Source organism: Schistocerca gregaria, chromosome X (assembly GCF_023897955.1).
Source record: "Schistocerca gregaria isolate iqSchGreg1 chromosome X, iqSchGreg1.2, whole genome shotgun sequence".
NCBI lineage: Eukaryota > Metazoa > Arthropoda > Insecta > Orthoptera > Acrididae > Schistocerca > Schistocerca gregaria.
The window spans coordinates 257,042,854-257,059,396 of NC_064931.1; the positions used below are offsets into that span (position 1 = coordinate 257,042,854).

Genomic DNA, 16,543 nt, shown 5'->3' on the forward strand with positions numbered 1-16,543 from the left:
CATTTTCTGTTTGTCTTAATAGTTCAGTACTGTATAAGTTAAAAAAAACCATAGCACACCATTTATAAAATGTTAAATCCCATTGATGGAGTTCTTTCATTGCTTCTTACTTGAGGATTTGGTGGTCTTTTTCTTGTGGGTCATCCTTTTCTCTTTTTTACCAATAATTCTATGAAGTATTGTATAAAGACTATAGGAATGGGAAAGCATTGTATGTGCAAAACAAAAGGTGAAATGTAAAATTCACTCTTCAAATATGCCTTCACAAAAGAAAATTTTCTTTATTGAATAGCTGTACCACTGCGAAATTGGGTCATACGGTACTAAATACTAGTGTTGCTGCAAAGTAGCTTAAATTGCAAAAGCCCAATAATGCACCAGTGCCTGATGAGTACCCATCAGATTCTCTACAGAATATGAGAATGAATTGCTGTCACTCTTGGCCATAATTAACTGCAGATCCTTTGAGCAGAGACATGTCCACAAACTACTATCGTACAGGATCTGTCCCAGAACTTTCAAGAATATTTTTTTAAGGAGATTCATTGCTTTAAACATACAAAACCTTAAAAATCTTCAAAGTACATTTCTTCCGCATCTACACTTTGCTGCCATAGCATCACTCAGTCTGTACAGGTTTCCTGAATGGCAAGGCATCATGGGAGCCACCTTAAGGCAGCACATTGAACCCTCATTTACCCCCTCCAATGATCTATGATGGTGTCCTGGAAACAAAAAGAAGTCCATTGATGTCAAGTCAGGGCTGTACTACAGCCAGGGCAGGTGAGACCCTCGTGCATGAGGAGGGTAGTGTGGCTCATTGTGCTGCGATACAGAATTAATTTGTTTATGATGTCTTTCCTAATAAGTTTCAATCCTTCCCACTAGTAAGCAAGGACTTGAGTGTAAAATTGGTCATTAACTGTTTGTCTTTGAGACACAAATCCACAGTGCATTAGACCTTTTGGTATCAAGAAAAGACAATGAACATTGCCTTAACCTTGGATTTGCTCATGCGGACTTTCTTTGGACGAGGTGAATTTTTTTGTGTGCTGCTCACTGCTTTATCTTTTGTTTCTGGTTCATACTGTAAAATCTATGTACTTTTGCCTGTCACTGTCCAAAAAGTTAAGATCATTTTCATGGCATTCCAAGAACTCACTATACTTCAGCACATGACTTTCCTTCTGTTCATCAGTCATCACTTCCAGGACCATTCGTGTGCACACTTTTTTCATCCGAAATTTGTCTCAGAAAATGGAATTAGATTTCAGCATATCACAATACTCTGCTATCATTCTTGAACTTAAGCATCAGTTCCCATTCAAATGTTTCTCACTTTCCATACATTTTCCTGCATTTGGGACATTGATGGGCACTTGCTGTCATTTATGTTTTCTTTTCTGCCCCACGTCTTGTGCTACGTATAAACCCTTGGCTGGGACACCAATCCCTCTAAGAAATCCTGAATCGCCCACCATCTCGCAATGGAAATTCCTTAACACACCTCACTCGATTTAGTGATAAGATGGCCCAGTGTATAGCCCGTTAAAATCTGAACACAGATCAGGCATGGGAACAGGAAGGAGGTGAACTGAACTGTGAAAAAAGAAACAAAATGGAAACAGTGAACAGTCCAAGCTCAAGATGTGCAACATTGAGAACATTGGAAGAAGCATGGCGTCGTGGTTGTGTGGTCATGGTGTTGGACTGCAAGGTGGGAGAACCACGTTCAGATCTCTCTCTTCCCCTTTTCCTTGTCCCTTCTCCTCTTGTGGTCTTAGCAACTGTCATAGTATATGTCGGTTATAGAATATGAGTCATGTAGTAAGAATATATTACCTTCGCAAGTAAATGTGATGAATAGTGAGAAAAGGCAGGAGGCCATATAGACCTCTTATCAAAATGAAAACAATAAGTAAATGGATGTGAACTGTGTTACAACAAAGGAATTCATGAGTCAGAACTTGCAAATAGGAACGCAAGAGTCGTAACGTGTGGTACATGCGTGGAAGTACTAGACAGTACGTACGTCTGGAGGTCTCTTCCTTACACCTTGCTGTTGCAAATGGACATTACACCGCTACAAACACACTAATTTGAATACAGCAGACAGACATGTCAGTGGTTGCATGGACAGTTCATAATTCTGCGAGAAAAAAGAAAAGGGGGTGGGGGGATGGGGCATGAGGGAGATTTGAACACAGATCTCCCACTTTGCCATCGAATACCGGGACCACATGAGCACGAGGCCTTGGCTATTTGACTTCACTTGACATTTGGATGTTTGGATATAATGAGCTTGTGCTGTACACTGTTTCTATTTTTCTTCTTTCACAATTCAGTACACCTTTCTCCTGTTTTCATGTTTCAACTTCGTTCAGTTTTTGATGAGCTATCCACTCAGCCATCTTACCACCAAATCTGCGAGCAGTGTGATGGGAAGTTTTCCTTGTCAGAACCAGATTTTTTAAGTTTAATGCAAAATTTAATTGCGAATCATTGCTCCATTAACTACTGTATCTTGAATCTTGACTCTTGACACGTCGCCAAAACACACTACTCGTGAAACCTGATTAGAACTTATGTCAGCACCTGTAAGTGATCGAGCCAGCTCACATTTGTTAGCCAAGGCCCCTCGCCATCATTACCATCAAAAACAGCATTGCTATTGCCCTTGTGCTTCACTGGGGATCTATATTCTTGAAACTTTATGGGTAAACTCTGAATGTTACTTACATCTCTTTGTAGCAGCATCCTACTATGTATCGAGATTAGACATTATGTCCTAACTGTAACAAAATAAACTCCTACTTTGAAATTGGCATAGGTTTGCAGGTTGATTTTATGTTTATAGACTTTTGAGTCAATACTACAGTGATGACTTCTAAAGAAATTTTATTCGTTTGGCATATCTAACTTTTCTGAAAGGATAGAAAATTTTTTGACACGTAGGACCGACCCAGCATATTACCCTGCATGGATATTTCAGACAGAGTAACATCTTGTGTGTCCCAGGGAAATGTGATGTAACTGTTGTAAAATGGTGAAGCCAGTCTCACATTTTGATGATACCCCTCCTGAGGTCATTTAGTGCGTGAGGAACATTTCAGTGACAACACACTGCAAGAAGTGGCATTGTATCAGCAGGTACCTCAGGTCATTCCATTCCTTTTGTTTCCTGCCTCCTAGAGGAAGGTGTTACAGGTTTAACAGTGTGCAGGGCATTATCATCTTGAGAAACAAACCCATTTTAGGGATGTTGTCTGACCAATAGATAGAATCTTTCAATCTTAGGTATTGCACAGCCTGCAAGTTAGCTTTTTTGTGGTATTGGTAATCTAGTCTACAGTGGAAACCCAAGTTCTATTGCAAGTATTCTCATGCTCACTTCCTATGCATACTATGGTGCCGTTGGATTTTTTTTTTTTTTAAGGGGGGGGGGGGGGGTTTGTAGCTGTACAGTTGTTGTTCATAATGGATGTTCAGAGGCTAAATTGACCATGTAGAGATGGTTGGGTACTAAATGTGTAACAGAGCCCTTCCAGTCGCCTCCACATCCTTGAAATTTTGGGTAGTGTAAGTTTACCTAGATATATTCACATTTCCAAATTGTAAATTTTGCAGGTCAGTTACTTTATCACTTATGATAAATAAAGTTGTATAGATGCAGGAATTTAGGTATTCATAGACAAGCTCCTTTACAGTTTAAAAATTCAATAGTCCCTACAGTTTTTGCAGTGGAAGATTGATTTTTTTTTAGTCACAGATGCCTTCAAAAAATTTACAACATTATTTTAAATATTCCATTATGTCACATAAAAAGAATCCATTTGTAGAAATACTGGTAAGTGTAGAAAACAATGTTATTGTAAAAGAAATATTGAAATTGCTAATTCATGACTACCATGTCACCACTAAATTGCTGAAGTTGGCTACACTGGATTTCATTAGGAAGAAATCATATCTGAGAACACTGTTTTATTGCACTATATGGATTGCATCATCCAGTTTCCTTTTTTTGAGTCGTGTGTTCACTGAGCATGCAGTTCTGCTCTTGTACTGAGTTGTACCGAGAGTCATTTATTGGTCAAAAATTCAATTGTTGCTGTTTTTAACTATTCATTCCGAAACAAAAGTAAGTCCCCTAATGTTAAAATAATAATGTGAAATACTTTTGTAATGAAACAATGGGATAGAATGACTTTTCATTATTTAATAACTTTTTACGTTACACCAATCATCTTTTGAATTATTGATGACAAATATTGGTTTAATGACCGTAGCAGTATGGAAAGTACAAGTAGGCAGTGTTTTATTGGACAGTGTTTGCAAGATATATGTGATGATGCCCTGACTTGCATGAATGAACTGACCAGTGAAGAACAAGAACTTATGGAGAAGCAACAGTGATTTAAGTGTTTTATGTTTGTGTGTGTGTGTGTTCCACAAAGGCAGATTATCTCTACATAAGAAAATTTGCTGTGAATACTTCAAATTCCATAAATGATCTGTTTCATCTGGATTGCATGAAATTAGTTTAAAAAAGGCAAAGACCTTCAAAATGAGAAGCTTTAGCATAATTTCTGGGGAGAAAATATGTCCCACCTGTATCAAACTTATTAATAAAAAACAAGCATGTGACGACTTATCACCAAGCTGTATAAATAACAATAATGTGAAGGTGAAGACTCCTGAAAATCTGTGCTCAGTACTAGCTTAACTAGCTTAGGAGTATCTCCTGCAAAGCTGCATTCAGTTGCTCAGCATAGTCTGTATGCAGCAGCCAAATGAAAATTGGAAATAGCAGCTGGGGCTCTGAAAACTAAAATTTCACATACATATCAAGTTGAGCTGGCTGCTGATGCAAGCACTATGCCTAGCAGTGATTTAACAGAACTGGAAGAAAAGGCAAAACATCACCCCCTCTGCCCCCACCTTTCCTCCCTCCGCCCCCACCTCCTCCCTCCACCCCACCTCTCCTCCCTCCGCCCCCACCTCCTCCCTCCACCCCACATCCTCCCTCCACCCCACCTCCTCCCTCCACCCCACCTCCTCCCTCCACCCCACCTCCTCCCTCCGCCCCCACCTCCTCCCTCCGCCCCCACCTCCTCCCTCCACCCCACCTCCTCCCTCTGCCCCCACCTCCTCCCTCTGCCCCCACCTCCTCCCTCCACCCCACCTCCTCCCTCCACCCCACCTCCTCCCTCCACCCCACCTCCTCCCTCCACCCCACCTCCTCCCTCCGCCCCCACCTCCTCCCTCCGCCCCCACCTCCTCCCTCCGCCCCCACCTCCTCCCTCCGCCCCCACCTCCTCCCTCCGCCCCCACCTCCTCCCTCCGCCCCCACCTCCTCCCTCCGCCCCCACCTCCTCCCTCCGCCCCCACCTCCTCCCTCCGCCCCCTCCTCCTCCCTCCGCCCCCACCTCCTCCCTCCACCCCTCCTCCTCCCTCCGCCCCCACCCCTCCTCCCTCCCTCCGCCCCCACCTCCTCCCTCCACCCCTCCTCCTCCCTCCGCCCCCACCCCTCCTCCCTCCCTCCGCCCCCACCTCTCCTCCCTCCCTCCGCCCCCACCTCTCCTCCCTCCCTCCACCCCCACCTCTCCTCCCTCCCTCCGCCCCCACCTCTCCACCCTCCCTCCGCCCCCACCTCTCCTCCCTCCCTCCGCCCCCACCTCTCCTCCCTCCCTCCGCCCCCACCTCTCCTCCCTCCCTCCCTCTGATCCCACCTCTCCTCCCTCCCTCCCTCTGATCCCACCTCTCCTCCCTCCCTCCCTCTGACCCCACCTCTCCTCCCTCCCTCCCTCCCTCCCACCCCACCTCTCCTCCCTCCCACCCCACCTCTCCTCCCTCCCTCCCTCCCTCCCTCCGACCCCACCTCTCCTCCCTCCCTCCCTCCCTCCCTCCCTCCCACCCCACCTCTCCTCCCTCCCTCCCTCCTCCCTCCCTCCCTCCCTCCCTCCGACCCCACCTCTCCTCCCTCCCTCCCTCCCTCCCTCTGACCCCACCTCTCCTCCCTCCCTCTCTCTGACCCCACCTCTCCTCCCTCCCTCTCTCCGACCCCACCTCTCCTCCCTCCCTCTCTCCGACCCCACCTCTCCTCCCTCCCTCCCTCCCTCCCTCCCTCCGACCCCACCTCTCCTCCCTCCCTCTCTCCGACCCCACCTCTCCTCCCTCCCTCCCTCCCTCCCTCCCTCCGACCCCACCTCTCCTCCCTCCCTCCCTCCCTCCCTCCCTCCGACCCCACCTCTCCTCCCTCCCTCCCTCCGACCCCACCTCTCCTCCCTCCCTCTCTCCGACCCCACCTCTCCTCCATCCCTCTCTCCGACCCCACCTCTCCTCCCTCCCTCTCTCCGACCCCACCTCTCCTCCCTCCCTCTCTCCGACCCCACCTCTCCTCCCTCCCTCTCTCCGACCCCACCTCTCCTCCCTCCCTCCCTCCCTCCCTCTGCCCCCACCTCTCCTCCCTCCCTCCCTCCCTCCCTCCCTCCGACCCCACCTCTCCTCCCTCCCTCCCTCCCTCCCTCCCTCCGACCCCACCTCTCCTCCCTCCCTCCCTCCGACCCCACCTCTCCTCCCTCCCTCTCTCCGACCCCACCTCTCCTCCATCCCTCTCTCCGACCCCACCTCTCCTCCCTCCCTCTCTCCGACCCCACCTCTCCTCCCTCCCTCTCTCCGACCCCACCTCTCCTCCCTCCCTCTCTCCGACCCCACCTCTCCTCCCTCCCTCCCTCCCTCCCTCTGCCCCCACCTCTCCTCCCTCCCTCCCTCCCTCCCTCTGCCCCCACCTCTCCTCCCTCCCTCCCTCCCTCCCTCTGCCCCCACCTCTCCTCCGTCCCTCCCTCCCTCTGCCCCCACCTCTCCTCCGTCCCTCCCTCCCTCTGCCCCCACCTCTCCTCCGTCCCTCCCTCCCTCTGCCCCCACCTCTCCTCCGTCCCTCCCTCCCTCTGCCCCCACCTCTCCTCCGTCCCTCCCTCCCTCTGCCCCCACCTCTCCTCCGTCCCTCCCTCCCTCTGCCCCCACCTCTCCTCCGTCCCTCCCTCCCTCTGCCCCCACCTCTCCTCCGTCCCTCCCTCCCTCTGCCCCCCTCCTCTCCTCCGTCCCTCCCTCCCTCTGCCCCCCTCCTCTCCTCCGTCCCTCCCTCCCTCTGCCCCCCTCCTCTCCTCCGTCCCTCCCTCCCTCTGCCCCCCTCCTCTCCTCCGTCCCTCCCTCCCTCTGCCCCCACCTCTCCTCCGTCCCTCCCTCCCTCTGCCCCCACCTCTCCTCTGTCCCTCCCTCCCTCTGCCCCCACCTCTCCTCTGTCCCTCCCTCCCTCTGCCCCCACCTCTCCTCTGTCCCTCCCTCCCTCTGCCCCCACCTCTCCTCTGTCCCTCCCTCCCTCTGCCCCCACCTCTCCTCCGTCCCTTCCTCCCTCTGCCCCCACCTCTCCTCCGTCCCTTCCTCCCTCTGCCCCCACCTCTCCTCCGCCCCTCCCTCCCTCTGCCCCCACCTCTCCTCCGCCCCTCCCTCCCTCTGCCCCCACCTCTCCTCCGCCCCTCCCTCCCTCTGCCCCCACCTCTCCTCCGCCCCTCCCTCCCTCTGCCCCCACCTCTCCTCCGCCCCTCCCTCCCTCTGCCCCCACCTCCCTCTGCCCCCACCTCCCTCTGCCCCCACCTCTCCTCCGCCCCTCCCTCCCTCTGCCCCCACCTCTCCTCCGCCCCTCCCTCCCTCTGCCCCCACCTCTCCTCCGCCCCTCCCTCCCTCTGCCCCCACCTCTCCTCCGCCCCTCCCTCCCTCTGCCCCCACCTCTCCTCCGCCCCTCCCTCCCTCTGCCCCCACCTCTCCTCCGCCCCTCCCTCCCTCTGCCCCCACCTCTCCTCCGCCCCTCCCTCCCTCTGCCCCCACCTCTCCTCCGCCCCTCCCTCCCTCTGCCCCCACCTCTCCTCCGCCCCTCCCTCCCTCTGCCCCCACCTCTCCTCCGCCCCTCCCTCCCTCTGCCCCCACCTCTCCTCCGCCCCTCCCTCCCTCTGCCCCCACCTCTCCTCCGCCCCTCCCTCCCTCTGCCCCCACCTCTCCTCCGCCCCTCCCTCCCTCTGCCCCCACCTCTCCTCCGCCCCTCCCTCCCTCTGCCCCCACCTCTCCTCCGCCCCTCCCTCCCTCTGCCCCCACCTCTCCTCCGCCCCTCCCTCCCTCTGCCCCCACCTCTCCTCCCCCCCTCACCTCACCTCCACCTCTTGGGATGACAACAGTTCACAATTGCATCTAGCCATCCCGATTTAGGTTTCTTGAATTTCCCTAAATTAAACTGCTTTTGACATATTGCAGGACGGTTCCCTTGAAAAGACATGGACTACTTTCTGCCTTAATCTGATGGCACCGATGACTTCACTGTTTCGTCCATTTCCCCAAACCAACCCACCAGTCTTCTCCCCCTCCTCTCCCTCTCAGCTGTCCTTTCCCCCCTCCCTTCTGTATTCTCCTTTCTTATCTTGATGTTCATTTCTCCCCTTCCTCATTAGTTATAGGGATCTTACAATTTTACATGTACATTGTTCAACCAAAACCTTATGACCACGTGCTTAATAGCTTGTTTGTCCAATTAAATCCATAACTTATTCTACATGTCAGGGATTCGACAGTATGTTGGTAGGTTGGTGGAGATATGTGACATTAGATGTCTTTGCACAGGCCCTGTAATTCACTTAAATAATGGACCGCTGTTGCGTATTTGGTGATAACACCCAGTAGCAGCCCAGGTGGGTTCCATATGATTTGCATCAAATGAATTTGCTCACCAAGATATCAACAAGAGTTCACTGTAATGCTCCTCAAACAATTGTAGCACAGTTCTGACTCCAAGACACAGAAAGTTACGGTGCTGGAAGATGACATTGCTGTCGGGGAAGACATCCAGCATGAAGGTATGCAGGTGATTGGCAGCTGTCAGTGTGTCTTCAATTACTAACACAGGTCTCATGCAAGTGCGAAAGAAAGTCTCCCATAGCATAATACTGCTCCGTTCAGCCTGCTTCTGTGGCATGCTGCAAATTTTGAGTCACCGTTCACCTTGACGACTGTGTTCATGGAGACGACCATTGACCTAGTGTAGCAAAGATGTGATTCACCCAAAGAGCTGACACATTCCCATTGATAGACTGTCAAATCCCAATCATCCCAAGCCCACTGCAATTGTAATTGATAATGTCTCTGGGTCAACATGACAACAAGTAGTGTAGGTCTGCTGCACATCTCCATGTTAAACAATCGTACGATGAATGGTGTGCTCTGAAACGCTTCTGTGTGTGCCAGCATTGTGGTCTTTAGCAGGGTTGCCACAGGTCACCATCTATCCTACTTTATTGAGCAGACAAGCCTCCAAACCCCATGTTCTGGGAAGAGTCGTGGATGCTCATCCATTTGGTGTGTAGTGGTAGTTTTGCTGCCCTCCTACCTATTTCAATAGATGCTCACAACAATAATACATGAACGAGCAGCTTTGCTGTTTTTGAGATACTCATTCACAGGTTCTGCGTAATAATAATCTGCTCTTTCTCAAATTCACTTATCTCAGTGGACTTCCCCATTTACAGCCCGTATCTATAGTGACAACCCTCCATTTCTGCTCCACTTACATATTTTTGTTACCACGTCACATGCCTGCAACACTGCCAGGTGACATCTGATGTTATGGTAGGCAATGGTCATTATGTTTTGGCTTATCAGTGTATACATATGGTTAACCACTAATCGAACCCTAAATCTTCATGTCATACCATGATACCACTGAGGAATAACAGCAACAGGGCAGGAATGTTTCAAAATCTATTCACTGCGTTGAAGTAAGAAAACAAGATATTTAAGGAAGTATTATTCTACATTCAGAAATATCTGGGGGCAATTGTAGGAGCTGTAAAATCCATAGAATGCCAGCACAATGCAACAGTGCTGTGTAGGAGTCATATTTCACCAGTTAATCAAGCCATTTAGTAGTAAGAACCTATGTTTTAACTAAATTACTGCAAAAGAACACAAGCTCCTTAACTTCAGCAAAGTCGTCTTATTTTGCAGTGAAATGGAAATGAATGTTAAACAGATGTGGAAGAAATAACTGTAAAGAGGAAAAAAACCTGCCATTGAAGTATTTATTGGTTTGATATTGAGGCCTGCCTGAAGCTATGACAGTATTAATCAATGCATATGCTGCCTGATGCGCTGCTTCTCTTCAAAAGGCAGACAAGTCACATAATGCTGCTTGAAAACTGTCACCTCAAAATGTTGTAGCTTAAATGAAGGACTCTGAAGGAGTTGGTTAAAACTTAAGACTTTACAGCATTTGAGATCTTGTAGGGTGAAAAGTCTCCTACAGGTGTCAAAATGAATCTTAAAGAACCACACACCTCCTTCACTAATCATTGTGGCATAATTGCTTGCTTCATTGCTTCTGGAAGGAAACAGTTAATATATAAATATATATATAAGTGGAACATAGGAAGATTCTCAACATGTGTAGAGGAATTGTGTTTACCAACTGTTCCGTATCTGCTTACCAAAGACTATATCAATACAAAATACAAAAACCTCCACACAAAGCCTGACATTATTCAAGAAAGAGTTAAGGATGCAGTGTCTTCCCCGATAGCAACATCATCTTTCAGCAATATAATTGTCTATCTCTCGGAGCCAGAACTGTGCTACAATGGTGTCAGGAGCATTACAGTGAACTCATGTTGATGTTTTGGTGACTCAGTGCCACTATTCTATTTTGTCCATCTCGCAGTTGGAGCAAATGGAGAAATGATTTCCTGTGTGCTCCTGTATGAAACCTAGTCTCTCATAAATACTGGTTTTCTAAACTTCAATAGATTACACTATAAGATCATCTTTCCTCCAAGGATTCTCAGCTAAGCTCTTGTAGCATTTTTGTAAGACTCTTGTACTTACTGAACTGTGACTGGTAATGAATCTGGCAACATGTCTCAGAATTGCTGTCATGTCTTCCTTTTATCAGCTACATCATCCCCTGCATGAAAAAACAATGGAAGGTCTTCACAAAAAATTCTGCAGATTATTCCTCGTAGTGAGAGGCTGCAGTGAAATTGATGTACCATGGTGAGCACCTACCACTTGTCTAAAAGGTCGAGTGACTGCGATCACACATTTGTGTAAAGGACATATGCCTATGCTTATCTTAGATTCAGCCATTAAGGTTTCCTCTTTCTGATCTTCAGCTTTCTGTCTCTGCTCAGTGGGAAGTGGCTAAAGATTTGTGTTATAATAATCTATTTTCAGTGTAACATATCTCAGAAATTTAGCTGCTGCTGAGTTGAATCTGTAAAAATGGTGTATCTTAGAAAAAAAGTTTTAGTACTTTTATTTTCCTTTTCATTTATCCACTGAGGCTACTAATTTAACTATTAAGTGTCGGTGGTCAGAAACAGTTTGAAAAGTATGTAAGGATGTTGCAAGCTACGAAATAATGGTTTGGAAAAAAAAATTATGTATGTTTTGTCATTTCTGAGTTAATTAGAAGTGAATTTAGTCAATCAGGCCATTGGGTGCACAAATTCAAGCAGTCCACCAGACAATTAGTGTCAGTTGTTATCATAACACAGATGATACACTATGTGATCAAAGGTATCTGGACACCCCCCCCCCCCCCCCCCCCCCAAAACATACGTTTTTCATATCAGGTGCATTGTCTTGCCACCTGCTGCCAGGTAATCCTTATCAGCGGCCTCAGTAGGCATTAGACATCGTGAGAACTGAAAGGGGAGCTCTGCGGAACTCGTGGACTTTGAATGTGGTCAGGTGATTGGGTGTCACTGTACGTGAGATTTCCTCACTCCTAAACATCCCTAGCTCCACTGTTTCTTATGTGATAGTGAAGTGGAAACGTGAAGGGACACGTACAGCACAAAAGCATATAGGCCGACCTCGTCTGTTGCCTGACAGAGACTGCCGACAGTTGAAGTTGGTTGTAATGTGTAATAGGCAGACATGTATCCAGACCATCACACAGAAATTCCAAACTGCATCAGGATCCACTGCAAGTACTATGACAGTTAGGTGGGAGGCGAGAAAATTTGGATTGCATGATTCAAGCGGCTGCTCGTAAGTGGCATATCACACTGGGAAATGCCAAACGACACCTCATTTGGTGTAAGGAGCATAAACATTGGACGATTGAACAGTGGAAAAACATTGTGTGGAGTGACGAGTCATGGTACACAATGTGGTGATCTGATGGCCAGGTGTGGGTATGGTGAATGCCTGGTGAACGTCATCTGGCAGCACGTGTGTAGTAGGCCAACAGTAAAATTTGGAGGTGGTTGTGTTTTTCATGGAAGGAGCTTGCATCCTTTGTTGTTTTGCATGTCACTACTGTAGCACAGGCCTACATTGATGTTTTAAGCACCTTCATGCTTCCCACTGTTGAAGAGCAATTCGGGGACAACAGTTGCATCTTTCAACACGTTTGATCACCTATTCATAACGCATGGCCTGTGGCAGAGTGTTTAGATGACAATAACATCCGTGTAATGGACTGAACTGAACAGAGTCCTGACCTGAATCCTATAGAACACTTTTGGGATGTTTTGGAATGCAGACTTCATGCCACACCTCACTGACAGACAGACGTCAATACCTCTCCTCAGTGCAGCACTCGGCGAAGAATGTGCTGCCATTCCCCAAGAAACCTTCCAGCACCTGACTGAACTTGAGAGTAGAAGTTGTCATCAAAGCTAAGGGTGGGCCAACACCATATTGAATGCCAGCATTACCAATGGAGGGCACCATGAACTTGTAAGACATTTTCAGCCAGGTGTCCTGATGCTTTTGATCACAAAGTGGTTCAGGTTCCATCCTTACCACCGTCCCATTGTCCAGTTTTTGTATTGCTCTCTTGTTGAGTTTTAGGACTCCAAACGAACAACACATTTGGCAACACTGTTTCTAGCAGGCTGCTGGAATCTGCAGGTGCAATGGCCTGATTGGCTAACTTCAGTGCTGAATAACTCTGAAATGGTGCTGTGCATCGTATTATTATTATTATTATTATTATTATTATTATTATTATTGTGTCTTCTGCTGTAATGAGAAGACTTGTATATTTGTCCACCTTGAATCCACAATAATTTTTGATATTCCTTTTCTGTTTAGTTGTTTATCGTCTACAACAACATTCTTCTCTCATTGCAAGTTTTCGTACTGTAGAAGGAAACGTGTAATTGTCCCAATCTCTAACAGCATTTTATTTGGCATTGTTGGTCTTGGAGGGGGTCAGTTACTTGTTTCTAGAATGTTTGCCCTTAAGCACTGACAGATAAAGGTGAAAGACAGCTAAAGTATGACAAATTTTTCCCTGATATAGCAGCCAGTTTATGTTTCTGTCATACTGTTATAGCCTCTTCTATCTGCTCTCCTCGCACACCTCAGCAGAGATTAACTCCCCATGGATGACCTGTAATACCATTTAATGAGGTTTTAGGAATGTTTTGATGTCAATTTATCAGCTTTAGATATTTGCTTGAACACTTCTGATAGAATAGTTTTGTATCGTCTCTCTGTCACAAGTACAGGGTACTTACAGTGTTTGTAATTATAATTTATAAAATTTATCACATTTCCTTTGTCGCATTTTTTTTTTTTTTTCGTCATGCAATACCTTTTTTTTCCAAGGACGTGAATTACTAAACAACCATGAGCAGTTGGCTGAAGCTTCAGTGCTGTGTGGCACACACATTTCCTTACCAACTGGAAATGCTGATATTACTACTAAAAAAGCAGATGGAAATACTACCACAAATGTGGTTTCTGTGCTTCATCCTCAAGTGATTATATCAGCAGACCAATCGGCAAGAGCAAACCAAATTACTACTGTAATATCTGAGAATTTAAATTTACAATCATCTGCCTCCCCTCATATAAAGGCTTTCGATAGTGATTGTGATGATGCAAGTATCGACTCAGAGTGTACGTTTCGATCAGAAGTGTCAGCTATAGTACGGGATATTAATAATTTGGAGAAGTATGAAACATATTCCTCATCTGCATCTGAAACTTGTGTTTTGGACAGCAGGACCTCTTCTGATGTTTCAGGTACAGTATTGATAATTAAAGGATTGATAGCTTTAATTTCCTTTTTATGAATTAGAATATAAGATAATTTTTTCTTCTTCATTTTAGGCGTGATGTATTGTTCAAAGGAATACAGTTCCTCAACTGATGAAGATATTTTTGAAAACACTTTTGAAATGATGGAAAAACTGTTGAATGGTTTTGAAATGAAGCCGGACTGTGCCTGTGAAGTGGAGGCAGGCAGTGAACATGCATATGAAATGGATCCGGACCGTGTGGCGGGTGCGCGCGCTGCGGAGCCGGACCGTGTGGCGGGTGCGCGCGCTGCGGAGCCGGACCGTGTGGCGGGTGCGCGCGCTGCGGAGCCGGACCGTGTGGCGGGTGCGCGCGCTGCGGAGCCGGACCGTGTGGCGGGTGCGCGCGCTGCGGAGCCGGACCGTGTGGCGGGTGCGCGCGCTGCGGAGCCGGACCGTGTGGCGGGTGCGCGCGCTGCGGATCCGGACCGTGTGGCGGGTGCGCGCGCTGCGGAGCCGGACCGTGTGGCGGGTGCGCGCGCTGCGGAGCCGGACCGTGTGGCGGGGGCGCGCACTGCGGAGCCGGGCTGTGCACAACCCTGTGAACTGAAGATGAACTCTGCTGATAATTTGGAGAATGTAAAGTTTGATGTTAAATCCATAAAAAGTGTTCAAAGAGAATCACGTTATGAAAGATTCTTGAACAGAAGAGCTTCTGGGAATATTTTCTATCAAGCAAGATGTAAGTACTCATATTTGAATTGTAGTTGTGATGCAAGCTGTTATTTGTATCATGTTTTGGTAGATCTGTTTTTCACATTTTTCCAATGAGCCAGTTATTCACACTTTCAGCCACTGATATCAGACTGTGTTGCCTCCATGCTCCTTGATACTCAAATTTCTATTAAGGTGAGTCGACCATAGGTAAAATATACTAATGGTACCTATCACTTAAAATTTTCTGTGACTTCCACCCTGTGCCCCTTTATTTACTCAAAAAATTTTTCAGGTGACTGTCAACAGCATCAATATAGTTGAAGAAATTGATGATATACAATGTGCTGTCTTACAGCATTGTAGACAATGGATTGTTTATCATACATTTTCCTTTATTTACTGACTGTGTTTTAGAAAGTAACAATTTGTTTGCTAGGTGATCTGCTGTCTATGTAATATGAAAATGAGATAAATGTGGTGCATCTTTGAAGAGTGTGTATTATGTCTGAGTACTTATGTAGCAGACAGTCACTTATTTTCATGATTGTATGCCCATTCTTATTTTGTCAGTGATTAGCCAGTTAGTTTCCTGTTCAATAAATTTAATTGCCGTCCTGTCACTTTACAAGCACATACTGTACAGCACAGTTACTTGACCGTTTGTTGATTGCATGTTCTTGGTTGGGAAAACATTTTGTTTGTGATCTAAGCTCAATTGCAACTTGAAATACAGGTGTGAATAATTTAGAAGTTTTTTCAAAACAGTGGGATAAATTCCATACTGGTTACTAATGAGGTACATAGTGATATTCAAATTTTATTTTGTTGGTAGTAGTGCCACCTACAACTAGAAACATTCTTTCCTCCATCATCTGGCTGCCACAGAGAACGATAGATGTGAATACAACTCTACCAACTCTGAAGAGCTTCCCTAAACACAGCAACTGTTAAGTTTTACACCTGCTTTCTGCATTGCCCTCCAGGAAACCTGGTTCCCGACAATGCCCTCTGGTGCTATAAGGGGTATTACAGGAACCATAGCGACTATAATAGTGTGTAAGGTGGAGTTTGTGTTGATGTCCTAAACTCAGTCTATAGTGTAACTGTGCCCCTTCAAACCCCTCTTGAAGCTGTAGCTGTCAGAATAAGGACAATGCAGGAAATAACTGTCTGCAATGTATATCTTCCTCCAGATGGTGCAGTATCCCTAATTGTATTAGCTGAATTGGTTGATCAACTCCCTAAACCTTTCCTACTTTACGGAGATTTTAACGCCCATAACCCCTTGTGGGGTGGCACCATGCTTAGGCGACGATGCAGAGATCTCAAAAATTTACTGTCACAACTTGACCTCTGCCTCTGCCTCTTAAATACTGGGGCCACCACACATTTCAGTGTGGTTCATGGTAGTTACTCAGCCATTGATTTATCAATTTGCAGCCCAGAACTTCTCCCATCTATCCACTGGAGAGCACATGACGGCCTGTGTGGTAGTGACCACTTTCCGATCTTCCTGTCACTGCCCCTGTGTCAGGCCCACAGATGCCTGCCCATATGGTCTTTAAAAAAGGCGGACTGGGAAACTTTCACCGCTGATGTCACCGTTGACTCTCCTCCACACGGTAACAACGATGTGATGGTTCAGCATGTGACTACAATTGTTTGTGCGGCAGACAAAGCAATCCCTCACTCTTTAAGGTGCCCCGGTGAAAGGCAGTCCCTTGGTGGTCGCCGGAAGTCGCTGAAGCAATTAC

The 16,543-nt window shown here is 47.1% G+C and overlaps 1 protein-coding gene across 2 annotated transcripts in view; it reads left to right on the forward strand.

The window, feature by feature from the left end:
* Nucleotides 1-16,543, forward strand: part of LOC126297612 (uncharacterized) — a 229,024-nt gene that overhangs the window by 128,557 nt on the left and 83,924 nt on the right. For both annotated transcript variants that reach the window (XM_049988617.1, XM_049988618.1), the window contains 2 exons: nt 13,660-14,079; nt 14,167-14,814. In XM_049988617.1, coding sequence (XP_049844574.1) covers nt 13,660-14,079; nt 14,167-14,814 — 1,068 coding nt within the window. The remainder of the gene's footprint in view (nt 1-13,659; nt 14,080-14,166; nt 14,815-16,543) is intronic.